At 30.4% G+C, this 13,876-nt stretch overlaps 1 protein-coding gene and 1 long non-coding RNA gene across 6 annotated transcripts in view; one reads left to right on the forward strand and one right to left on the reverse strand.

The window, feature by feature from the left end:
* DSCAM (DS cell adhesion molecule) overlaps nt 1–13,876 on the forward strand; it is a 750,733-nt gene that overhangs the window by 631,923 nt on the left and 104,934 nt on the right. For all 4 annotated transcript variants that reach the window (XM_074300489.1, XM_074300491.1, XM_074300490.1 and 1 more), the window contains one exon: nt 6,487–6,620. In XM_074300489.1, the coding sequence (XP_074156590.1) occupies nt 6,487–6,620 (134 nt within the window). The remainder of the gene's footprint in view (nt 1–6,486; nt 6,621–13,876) is intronic.
* Nucleotides 1–13,876, reverse strand: part of LOC141561203 (uncharacterized) — a 76,157-nt gene that overhangs the window by 31,044 nt on the left and 31,237 nt on the right. The gene's annotated exons all lie outside the window — the stretch shown is intronic.

Below are 13,876 nucleotides of genomic sequence, written 5' to 3' on the forward strand. Positions count from 1 at the left end.
TTCAGAGTTCTGGCCCATAACAGCTAAGTCCTGTCACATTGGAAAGGTTTTTACTTCTGAACTAGAAATAGGTCGTTAGGGACAATTTTGGACATGTATGTTTATAACATATCTGATTTTGTAATGGAAAAAATATCAAATGCATCTCTGATATTATTTTTTCACTTCATCAAATAAATTAGTGATTTTGACCTAAATTTTTATATGCTGTCTGCGATATGTACATATATATGGGAAGATATTTTGTTCTAGATTTTAGCATGCAAAAAAAAAGTATTGGTAAAAATATTTTCCTAGACCCATTAGAGAATCACAGAGTTATAATGGATGCTTCTTGGGAAGGGACTTCTTGAGTAATATGACTTTAATTATTTGAATACCAGTTATGGTGAGGCTAAACTCACAGAGAATTATCTTTAGTAGATCATATAAAAGGAATTAAATCTATTTGACACTGAGACAAATACACATTCTACTTTATCACACTTGCTGTTATTCCATTACCTTTATGAGAAAGACAACATAAAAGATCTATCTCACTCATTACATAAGAGAACTTTGTTGATGAATTGTTGCTGGTCATGAAAATTTTTCAAATATGTCATTGGCCTCAGAAATATAGGGAATTATTGTAGAATTATATTATAGATATTATAGAATTGATGATTAAACTTAATATATTATAACTCTAGTATTTACCCCATTACCTTATTTTACTTTATCACTTTTTGTGTTATAAATTCATTGAGGAAAGGTTAATTCAAAGATTTGAAGGTTAGTTTCAATGCTGCTTTGTAAAATAAATTTTGCTAATTTCAGAGACAGTACTGTGGTTAATATTGATAAAGTTCAATATACTACTTGATCTTATTTATGCATTATTTGTGAATTTTCTGTATCATAATTTGTGGAGAACAAAGTCTCCACAAAAATCCAGTTTCAGTGTTCTATCATTACAGAATGGTGCCCTCAGGATCTCAGAGACAAAAGCCCTGTGCAGATTCCACTATATACTACTGTACACCATCTATCCTTTCCCTCTAACTAATTATTAATTTTAATTCTTTAGAGACAATAGAATTCTATAATTTACAGTCACATAATATAACCAAAAGATTTTTAAACCAGTTTGATTCAGCTAAATGGCACAGTGGATATTAAAGGTCAAAAAGAACTGAATTCAAATCTCACCTTGCACAAGAACATAACTTCACTTACTCTTTCATCTATAAAATGAAGATAATATCACCTACCTCAAGGGGCTCTTTTAGATTCAAATGAGATGGTATACATAAAACATATTACAAACCTTATAGTACTATATTAATTTTAGATATAGTTGTTTTGGTTGTGGAAATTAACTCCCTCAATAGAAATAAACAATTTGCCCTACCCTGCAAATTGTCTTAGTAAATTCTTAGAGTATAAGGTACATCCCTTGCCCAAGATCACCAACTAGTATGTCTTAAGTAGGACTTGAATCTAATTCTTCCTGGTTTCAAGACCAACTCTCTTCCAATATGCAACACTGCCTGTCACCAAAAGAATCATGTTGCTTAAAAAGAAAAAAGATAGATTTCCAAGAAGATGCTTCAATTTATTAAAAAGAATTATGTGATTTCCCAAAGACAGTCCAACCTGTTTTCTTTCTTCATTCACTTCACTGTGGCCTGCCTAAGAAATATATACTAATTGATTTTCTCTGTAAGAACGAAGTACAAGCATAGCCAATGTATTCTTGGCATGACTTCATTTTACTTCATTCTTTTTAAAGAGTTAAGGACATTGAAAATAAATTGAAGAATATTTCATAAATTCTCCTGAAGAGACAAATAAAGAAGTTTATGGCTTTGGTCAACATGCACTCAAAAATTACAAGAAGCACCATTTCATGAAATACTTGATAGTTTCATTTTGGAGAACTTATGATTCCTCAGAAGGGGAAAAATATCATGAAGATAATTAAAATATATATAGCCATGTCTATTATATGGCATGAAGAAATAGAGAATTACACAAAGAATTTGATAAGGTCTTCCAAAACAAGTCCACTAAAAATTGATCCTTGATGATTCCAATGCCAGTGTCACCCATGATTCAAGATCCACAGAAAACACAGAAAATTGTGCTATACACAAAGAACATTCTAGCCACTATTGTCTTCAGTTTTTTATCCTCCACTTTTTCCTGGTTCACAACAGACAGTAAATTTAAATTTTATATAATTTCTTTCTAGCATTTGTGTTTGGTGAAAAGAGTTTGCATCTTCTACATAAGGTATAAAGTATTCAAAGTAGCAAATTCACACAATATAGGACAGCTTTGATTTTTCTGCACAAAAATTATAAACATGTCATAGGATTAAATACAAAAAGAAAATACATAACTCACTCAAGAAAGCTCATAAGGACACATGAGCAAATATAAGAAAAATGTAATTGATTCAAACACTCTCTTGGAACAGACCTCTTCATGGATATGCATATCCAAATATTCAATGTAATAGCAGGGATTGTCTAGGTCCAGGTCCCTTGCTTCCCCAAGTCACAGGTTTCATTCATCACTCATCTATCTAGCTATGGAAGTTGCATGGATGATATTTTCCTTTCCCCAAAAGGCATTAGTCCTCAAAAATTCCTTTTTTTTCTTTGAAAAGTTTGATTTCTATTCTCTTGAATTTGGGATCACATATTAAGAAACTTCCAAAGCTTTCCCTACCTATAAAATCTCCTTTTCCTGTACAGAAAGCTAAATTATGGAATAACTGTCTAGGAAGCCAAAATTCTTCCTGATTTTACACAAGAAGTAGACTTTCAGATCTGTTTCTAGCATGTTTTTTTTTTAATGAAATCTAATAATTCCCCAGATGGTTACCATTTCTTAAACTGAGAACATTTGCTTTCAGGGAAAAGCCCAAACTCATGACCATCTAAAACATTTTTCTATTAAAAACCAACATCAACTGCTAATTCTTTCACCTAACTTGTTCAATTAACATGGCACAGTATTCTAGAAGAAAAGTAAAAAGGGACCACCAACAGTACAATAAAAGTGTCCTATAACTCCTTAGTTCCAGCCAGACAACCATCTTAAAGATAATCTGACTTACTAGAAAATCACAAAAATAACAATCATTTGAAACCAATAAGTGTTATTGTCCTCACAGCAAGACCTGTGCTCAGTGAGAGAGTAATATGACATTTATATCCACTTCCTAAACCCCTTCATACACACACACACATTTATATATATATATATATATATACATATATATATATATATACACACATATATATATACACATATATATATATGTATGTATACATAACACAAATATATATATGCAACACACACACATATATATATATACATACAAACACATTTATATATATATATAATATTTTATATATATATATACATATATATATGTTAAATTACTGTGACTGAAGTTCAGAAATAAGGGAAACCAAAGTCTTATAAACTTCTCAGAAGTCTCTAAGCAATGTGTAATGGATATTTTTTTCTCCCAGAGGAAAGGAGAAATGTGACAGACATGTCACAAACTGAACAATGAAAAAATGACACTCACTACAGACAGTACTTGTGCAATGGAATTTCACGTCTATCATAGCTGAAAGATTCCAGGAAACTTCTTTAATGGGAAACAATATTTATAGACATTGGGCAGTGTTATAAGATCTCTGAATAGGAGTATAGAGCTTGATCCCCTAATTGGTTTGGTTTGGTTTTGTTTTGTTTTATTCTTGGTCACTTTCACTACTGAGAGTAAACAACAATAAAACACTGTAGTCAGACTGAAGATCCTTGCTGTCCTGGCAGGTGATTCTGATTTTGGAAGTCAAACTCTCATATTGCTGACTATCTGTTGTGAATGAAACCAAAAATAGAAGCTTGATTTTTGACAAAACAAGACTGCCAAGAAGCACCAAAGATATAAGTAGTGCCAAGACTGGTATTATACAGAAAGGGGATGAAATGAAAAAGGGACAGAGGGAGCAACAGACTGAGAATTCAACAAAAGGTGATGATCAACAGAGGCTGAAAGACTGAAATTTTGGACACCGAGAAGTTAAATTTGTTGTTTAAGAGACCTGGATCATTCTCACTTTAATAAGAAAAATATATTGTTGACCATAATGAAATATCACTGCATACATTTTTAAAACTAAATTTAGAAGATTTTATTATTTAAAAGCTGTATAAATTATTATTTTTAAAAATAGATTAACAAAGAGTTTTATTTTATGGAAGAATAAAAAAAACTGAAAAGAAAGAAAAGCTTTTTTCATGCCCTTCTTGAATAAGTACTGTATTATTTTGATATTCACCTATTAGCTTGGCAATTACCATCAAACTTTTCTACAAATACCAATTTCAATAAATTTCTTATTTTTAGGAAATATCAATATCATATTTCTATGTTAATAGTAATTAACAGTGATTATAGTTCTAATGAGTAAAATGAGAATGACCTGAATATTGTTGGCATTAATATATACATAGAATTGGGTGGCTTTCTGAAAATGGGGAGGCATGGGAGGAAAGGAGGTGGAATGAGGATAGTACTGATTCTCTAAGATTTCTAGAAACCAATTCACAGGGGGAGAAAGAAGTTTGAAGTGTTGATACTCTATGTCACTTATATTTTCTATAACATCTACAAATGAAAGGCACATCAATACATCTTATGTACTATATAAATGATAGTGTATGAACACTGTTAATATAATAGAGAAACAATTTGCAAATTTGTTAATTGGGGCTTATTTTCTATGGTGATATAAATCTCTAAGCTATTTTAAATAAAATTTCCTTGAAATTTTTAGTTCTAAATCTATGATTCTCTGATGTTATGATCTACTATATTAGGACCTTTATTAGAAATATTAGGACTCAAGAATTAATAGTATAGTGTCACAACAATGTATGAACATAACTGTGAGCTTGTATATCTGTAGGTGGGAATCTCTGAAAGATAGTACTTGTTTAAAAATGTTTAGGATTTTTAACTAACAATTCAAAAAGAATATTATTGATTGGTCTCAGTCCTATCTGATTGTTTGGATTTGTTTGGTTTTTGTTGGGTTGTTGTTGTTGTTGTTGTTGTTGTTGGGGGGTTTTGGGGCAAAAATGCTATAATAGTTTGCCATTTCTTTCTCCAGTTCATTTTACAATTGAGAAAATGAGCAAATAAGGAGAAGTGACTTGTCCAGAGTCACACAGCTAGTATGTTTAAAAGGCTGGATTTTAATTCAAATCTTACTGACTCCAGGCTCCACACTCTAACCACTATGCCATCCAGTTGCCCCAGTGGCAGCACAATTGGTGTTAATCAGAAGTAGCAAAAGGGGTGCAAAAAGTACACACTAACAACAGGAAAAGAAGCTAGTGATATCATCTTTCTTTAAATTGTTATAGACATTGTCTGTATTTTTTTCTTTGCTTTATACAATGTTAGACTTCTTTCACATCTTCCCATGTACTATGAAATCTTTATATTCATCACTCTTTATGGTACAGCAGTGTTTCATTATGTTTATATGCCTTAGTTTATTCAATTATTCCTTAATCATGGGGATCATATTTTATTTCCTTCTTTTAATTATCACAAGTAAATATGTAATAACAAATTTTATCGGTATTGTTGTATATACAAGTACCATGGTCTTTTTTAATAGTTAAATATGAAACTGTCTATCACATCTTAAATATTATATTTTTTAAAACCTGAGTGGAAATCAATGCATTTTTATTCCTATTTAAATTTCATGGGTTTTTTTGGCTTTGTAAGCTTATGGAATTCTTTTTAGTCGCAGATTCTATCATACTTGTTGACTATCCTTTTAAGCTTAATATCATCTACAAATTTAATAAGCAACCTTGCAAAGATTTTGTTTTGTAAGTCTGCATTGTATAATTACATAGAGAGGACAGGAAGACCAAACAGCGTAGGAAAAACATAAATGGATTCTAGACTTTCTCTAGTAACATACAAATGAAAAATGATTATGCAATCTTTAAAAGAGAAAATAGTTACCTATGCATAATTTAAGTTATGAGCACAAGAAAATGTGAATAGGTCGATATGCTATTGATTCATCTATTCTGCATATCAGAACCAATATCACCTAAAACTAAAAAAAGAACTCTAGAAATTCTCTGAGCTTGTAATTGACTTAGTTTTATGTACTTTGATCTGATTCTTGAAAAATGTCTCAGATTTGGATTTGAAGAGAAAATAATAAGGGAAAAAGAATTCAGGTCACATAGGCTATCAGAAGCCAAGTTCAGAGATGAATAAATGCAAGGCACTTTATCAAGTCTGTGAATAGCCTGAGAATCAGTAGTTTGTGTTGCTCAATAGTAGGATATAAAGTTTAAAAGTAGATTGGGACCTAATCGTTTAGTGTTTTAAATGATATTGCATATGTTCCATTTTTTATGACTGATTATTATGCTATTCAGTTCCAGGTCCTCCTGCTGGGGTCAAAGCAGCAGCAGCCTCAGCCTCTACTGTTTTTGTATCCTGGCTTCCCCCTTTCAAGTTAAATGGAATCATCCGAAAGTACACTGTGTTCTGCTCACATCCATATCCCACAGTAAGTTGGTAAATAACAAAGTCGTTTTCAAGCAGCTCTAAATTAGTTATATTTGTTCATTTTTGAAGTTAGAGCTATTTAAATGTTAAAGTTTTTCTATTTTATTTATCAACCTTCTTAATTCTCTCTGATATCTCTTCCCCTTCACTCCACTCATCCCAATATGTTACGTGCTATTCTAAGTGAGACTCTTTTGTATAGCTTGTTTTAAATTATAAGACAAAAATATTTTAATCTTTTAGCAACATAATTCTGATAGTATCATTTATTTGGTAGATTTTTACCAAATAATTGATGGCCAAGTTTTTAAAATCCTAAATCCTAAACAAGAAATTTTAACTCTGTTGCACTTGATTTCACAAAACAGAACCTATTGATTTTCTTGTTGGACAACTAAAATGATTATAACACTTTTTCCCTAATCTACTATTTTCTATTCTTGCCTTCAACTCTATATGTCTTTGTAGACACAATAAAAGATTACAAGGATTGTTGGAAATATGTAAATTTATTTCTAGAGAATAGGAACTTATTTATGTACCTCTATAAATTTAGTAACAATTAAATGCTAAGCCTCTGCTAATTTCTTTTCAAAAGAATTAAGAGCTTCTAGTAGAAAATTTTCCTATTACTTTTTTATAACAAAAATCATATATACTAAGAGATCTTAAAAGCAGGACATAAATACATGAAATCTTAAGAAGTTGGTAAGGAGAGGAATATAAAAAACACTTATTTTTTTTTAATTCTATGTAGTTTTATGTGATTTTTTTCTCTGTTAGTTAAATTAGCTATTTTGCAATGATTTCAGGATATAATTTTCCACTGAAATTTGTTAATATTTTAAAATAAATAATTCTCTTCTGTAATCAGAAAATATTTTACTTCCTTTTCCGTAGTCAGATTCTCTGGGTGAATAATAGTGAAGAGCAAAAACCACTCATAGGAAGGCAAAGTTAAGTCAGTATGGGTGATTCAGCACAAATCAGTTTTCACTATTAGGAAAAATGAATGTGAAAGAGAACACAAATAATTATTTATTGAGTTGCTTAAAATGAAATAATAATTTTATATTGCTCTTTTAAGATAGGGGTAGGCCATATTAACTAAACTAAACACAAATTTATTATATCTGATATGTGCAAGTATCTGCTTAAGTTAAGAAATTACATTCAAATAAATGTGATTTAAAAAATCAAAATCTTCCATTGTGTATTTTATTAAAAATGGCAGAAGATTTCAGGAGATGCATTTTAGCACAGAGTAATGGCGCTATGAACCAAGACAAGCAGAGGTTCCAGAACTCAAGCTTGTGCAAATTCAATTTTGCCAAATTAAAGCTATATCACTCTCCATCCAACTCCATGTAATGAATTCAAGATGAACTAATGAGAGGATGTGTCTATAGGTGGTATTCTATAATGAAGAATGATACTGGTCTCTAATATGGGCATTAAGCTAGGCATAAGCAATGAACTCTTTCAATAATAAAATGGGTTTCACTTCCAACCCTCTGTCCATTATAAAATCTGAAAAATTAGCCAAAACAGAAAACCTAGTCCCATACTGCAGTTTTCTCACTGTAAATCTGAGTTTGAGCTAAATAGCAGCCTACTAGGAATCCAACAACTAGAAACAAATTGAGAGCTTTGTTATTTAGATTCAAATTCAGGTCAGATTAATTCATAGAATTAATTAAATTAATAACAATATTCATAATCCAAAACTGCAACAGGTGGAATAAAGAGAATACAAGCTCAACTCAACATTCTTTCCAGAAGTTTTCAGACCATATAATTAGCATCAGTTCAAAGTCAGGAAATAAGCTACATGAACAAACAGAAAAAAATTCTATAATAAAGAGCTTTTACAGTAACAAAATCATCCAAGACACAATCCCAGAAGAAAATAATCCCAAAACATTTATTTCAATACAAAAGAAAGTGGGGAAGAGGGAAAAAAAAGAAAAACAATGCATAGGCACAAGTTAACTATAATTCTTTTTTAATATTTTAAAATTCAAATGAGAATATTAGAAGAAAAATGGAAGACACATGATAATATAAGAGATTGAAAACTTTATCACTGTGATAAATTCACTAAAAATTAGAATGGACCAAAGAGAAGTTTTGTATTATTGAGAGATATGATATTCTAAAATCTCAGGAATAGCTCAGGCTAAAGACCTGACAGCCTTTAGAGCCCCCAGAGTGGTCTTATCCATAACAAAGTATAACTGCTTTTCTGATTTTAATTCTCATAAGGTAATATTGTCATTAAATTAATTAATTAATTCTATGAATTAATCTGACCTGGATTTTGGTCTAAACAACAATTTGCCTAGTTATTGGATTCCTAGAGGACTGTTATTTGACTCAACCTCTAACAGCAAGCTAAAAAGTTCTGCAGATTCAGAGTGAAAAAGCTGCAGATATATTTCAATAAATATTTTTTAAAACCTGCCTAGATCCCTCAGAACTAAAGCATGAAATATAAATAGAAAAACCTGAAAGGTCACTGAAAGGAATCCTCAAAATGAAAACTCCCAATAATATTACAGCCCAGATCCAAACTTTCAGATCAAATAAAAAATATCTAAAGCAAGCATCTAAACAAGAATTCCAATGCTGAATATCAGCAGTCAGGATAATATGCGAAATGAAATATTATCAAACCAATAAAGAACTTGAAATATGATGTTTCAATAGACAAAGGATTTAGGCTTATAAGCAAGCATAACATAACCAGGAAAACAGAGCATATTCCTTCAAAGGTGGGGGGAAGAGGAGAGATGAATCTTTAATAAAATGGAGGGGTTCAAAGTATTCCCAATAAAAAGACCAACACTGCATTAAAACTTTGTAAAACAAAAACAGAAATCAAGACGAACATAAAAATGTGTTATCACAAAGTGTAATTAAGACAGAGATGCTGAGAATGCTTTTGGTATGATTTAATAATTGTAGGGGAAAAAAAGGATCGAAAGAAATCACCATTAAGAATTTATTTTGGGAAACAAAAGGGAAAAGGATGGGGGGAAATTCATATAATTGGGGCATTTAAGTAAAACAAAAATATTAGAAACATAATAGTAGAAATAATAGAAACAATAATAGACTAACAGAAATAATGGAAAACAAAGAAGAAGGAGTAGAAGGAACAGGGGATATGAACTTCATTCCTATCTGAACAGCTTAAAGGAGGGAAGAATACACGCACAAACTCACATACACACACACACACCCCACACCCCACACATTCCACACAGTCCTTTCAACAGGGAAATAGTAAAGAAAAGAAGAAAATCAGAGGAATGATAAGAAAGATTAGTAAATCTTGAGAAAATAAATTCTAATTTATAACCCTTTTCTTCTTTATAAAGAGGGGACAGGAATAAAAAAGAAAGAAAATTATAAAGATGAGGGGGAAGAAATCATTAACAATAATGATTGAATGTCATGGAATGAACTCACTCATAAATGGAAGACTATATCCACCTGGATCAGAAAACAGATTCCAACATTTACAAAAACTATACTTGAAACCAAAAGATTGATACAGAGTTTAAATAAGGGCCTAAAGAAATAAATGCTCTATAGGCATTCAAAAATGCAATAATCATGTCAGATAAGGCAATAGTTAGCACAGATTTATTTAAAATATATGAACTTAGTAAATATTTGCTGAAAACTATTGTATACAGTGAATTAATATCAATACCAAGCACACATGAACCAAAATGACATGCCAACTAAACACAAATCTACAAAGACACAAACACAGACACACATTTTATACACACAAAAAGGATAAATTGCAGGGAGAAGTAGATTGTAAAACTATAAACGAGAGATAATGATTTGTGCCTTTAAACCTAGATATACCTAATCAAAAAATAAATCCCCCAAATTGAAAAAACTTAATAGAATTTTAGGGGGAAATAGATACAACAGATTTCTGGAGATTATTGAATGGAAATAGAGTATCACACTTTTATGAAAATTTTCTGTTTAATGAATAAATAAAACCAGAGCTTTAAAAGATGTTAAAATAGACAGACCAACAAAATTTTTTTAAAAAGACAAGAAAAACATATTAATAGTAGCTGAAAATGTAAAAAGTTCAATTAAAAAATAAGTGATTGATAGAATTATTGCATTAAATTGACAACAAAACAGAAAGTCCAAATGAAATGGATGAATATTTATAAAACTATGAAATTCCCATATTTTTAAAACTGTACATAGTTATATAACAAAACCTCAGTTTAAAAAAAAAAAGAAATTGAATATGTTACAAATAAACTTCTAAAAGAAAAATAGCAGATCAAATAGATTTTTCAAGTGAATTATATGTTTAAGGGATAATTAATTTCAATACAAGTTGTTGAAAAATTGCAAATTTCTACTATGAGACAGTTATGATCTTGATGCCAATATTAAAGACCGACAAAACAGAAAACTGTAAAACAATTATTCTTAAAGAATATTGATACATATTTTTTAATTTAACAAGTAGATTATGGAAATATTGCCTAAAGATTAGTACAATAACCAAGCCCTATTTCTACCAGGAATACAGAGCTATCTCAATAAAAAATTATAAACATATAGAAAAATTATAAACATAACAATATTAACAACAAAACTAAAACCTGAAATAATATTATCATATCAATATACAGAAAAAAACTTTAAACATATATATAATACCCATCCCTGTTAAAAAAAAAAAAAAAAAAAACACTAGGAAACAAAGTAAATAAACTTTTCTTTACAGTTGTAGTTCCCATTTTAATTAAAAATAAAAAATAAAAAGGGGAGATGGAGCCAAGATGGCAGAGAAAAAAGGAAGCAAGTCACTTGAGCTCTCCCCAAAACTCTTTCAAACACCTTTAAATAATTCCAAAAAACAATTCCTAGAGCAGCAGAATCAAAAAAAAAAAAAAAAAAAAAAAAAAAAAAAAAAAAAAAAAAAAAAAAAAAGATACAGTGAAATAAATTTCAAACCACAGACAACTTAGAAGGTATGCAAGAATGGTCTGTAGCACCTAAGTAAGAGTATAGCAGTCAAATGCAGGCCACACCAGCACAGACCTAGCCCCAATAAATAAGGAGCAGGTCTTGGGAACAACTAAATCAGCAACAGTTGCTGGTGCTTCTATAGCTCTCAGCCCAAAAGATGATAAGATAAAAACTAGTCAGAAAGAGATTACAGAGATGTCTTTCCTAGCACTAGCTAGGATTCTGTTGTTTTGCTCACATTTTGATTAAGGTCACAGTTCTGGATAGCATTCTCAGGGAAAGAATGTAAAGGGCTGAAAAAATTGAAAACAACGTGTCTCCAAAATTATCTCTGAAAATAGCTGCACAAAACTCTGAAAGCTTTGGAAAATGTATCCACAATTCAGGAACTTTTAATAGAGTTAAAAGTTAAGAAATAGACTGGAAAATAAGCAAATAGAAAAAAAAATTCTGATGATGGAAAATTTCTCTGATGACAAGGAAGATTAAAACACATTTAGAAGATAACAAAGTCAAAACTCCTATATCCAAAGGCTCCTAGAAGACTATGAATTGCTCTCAGACCATGAAGGAGTTCAAAAAGAATCAAGTAAATAAAGTAATAGGGAAAATAAAAACAGAAGTGAAAGTGATGCAAGAAAATCATGAAAATGAATTAATAGTTTAGTAAAGAAGACACAAAAGTACTGAAGAAAATAACACCTTAAAAATAAACTTGGCAAATGGTAAAAGAGGTACAAAAAAAAAAAAAAAAAAAAAAAAAAAAAAAACAATGTGTAGAAGAGAAAATTCACTGAAGAAAAAAAAAAGATTCCTTAAAAATTAGAAATGACTAAATGGACAAGAAGATGCAAAAGTTCACTGAAGAAAATGATTCCATAAAAATTAAAATTTAGCAAATTAATGTTAATGACTTCATGAGAAAGCAATAAATAATAAACAAAAATAAAATAATAAAAAGAAGACAATGTGAAATATCTCATTGGAAAAAAACAAGTGACATGGAAAATAGGTCCAAGAGTGATAATTTAAAAATTATTGTTCTATCTGAAAGTCATGATAAAAACAGAACTTGGATGTCATCTTTCAAATAATTATCAAGGAAAACTTCCCTGATATTCTAGAACTGCAGGGTAAAATAAAAATTGAAAGAATCCACCTATCACCTCCAAAAATAAATACTAAAATGAAAACTATGAGGAATATTATAATCAAATTCAAGAACTCCCAGGTCAAGGAGAAAATATTTCAAACAGCCAGAGAAAAAAACAACAAACAAACAAACAAAAAAAAAAAACAATTCCAATATTGTGGAACCACAGTCGGAATGACACAAGATTTAACACCTTCTACAACAAAGGATCAGAAGGCTTAGAATATGATATTTCAGAGGTCAGAGGAGCTAAGATTACAACTAAGAATCATACCCAGCAAAACTGATTATAATCCTTCAGGGGGAAAATGGATATTCAATGAAATAAAGAACTTTCAAGCATTCTTGATGAAAAGACCAGAATTGAAAGAAGAATTGATATTCAAATACAAATTCAAGAGAGCCATATAAAAAAATAAAAAGAAAAACAAAATCACAAGGGACTTAATAAGTTTAAACTCTGTACAATTCTATATGGAAAAGGAATACTAACTCATAAGAACTTTCTCATTATTAGCACAGTTAACAGGAGCATATAAAGACAAAAGGCACAGGTGTGAAGTGCAGTGAATATGAAGAGGTAATATCTATTTTTTCCTGCAATTTACTTAACTTCTCCTACAAGAATTAGGATGCTATGCCACTTAGTACATATATGTTTAGTATTGATACTACTTCATCATCATGGTACCAAGAGATCGTTATACACTTCAACAACGATACTGTATGAGGATGTATTCTGATGGAAGTGGATATTTTTGACAAAGAGAAGATCTAATTCAGTTCCAATTGATCAATGATGGACAGAAGAGAAGGAACACTGGGAAATGAGTGTAAACTTTTGCATTTTTGTGTTTCTTCCCAGGTTATTTTTACCTTCTGAATCCAATTCTTCCTGTGCAACAAGAAATTAGGTTCTGCACACACATATTGTATCTAGGATATACTATAACATATTTAACATGTATAAAACTACCTGCCATCTAGGGGAAGGGTGGAGGGAAGGAAGGGAAAAATCAGAACAGAAGTGAGTGCAAGGGATAATGTTGTAAAAATTATAGTGTGTAGAGCACTGGGTC

This window comes from Sminthopsis crassicaudata, chromosome 3 (assembly GCF_048593235.1).
Source record: "Sminthopsis crassicaudata isolate SCR6 chromosome 3, ASM4859323v1, whole genome shotgun sequence".
NCBI lineage: Eukaryota > Metazoa > Chordata > Mammalia > Dasyuromorphia > Dasyuridae > Sminthopsis > Sminthopsis crassicaudata.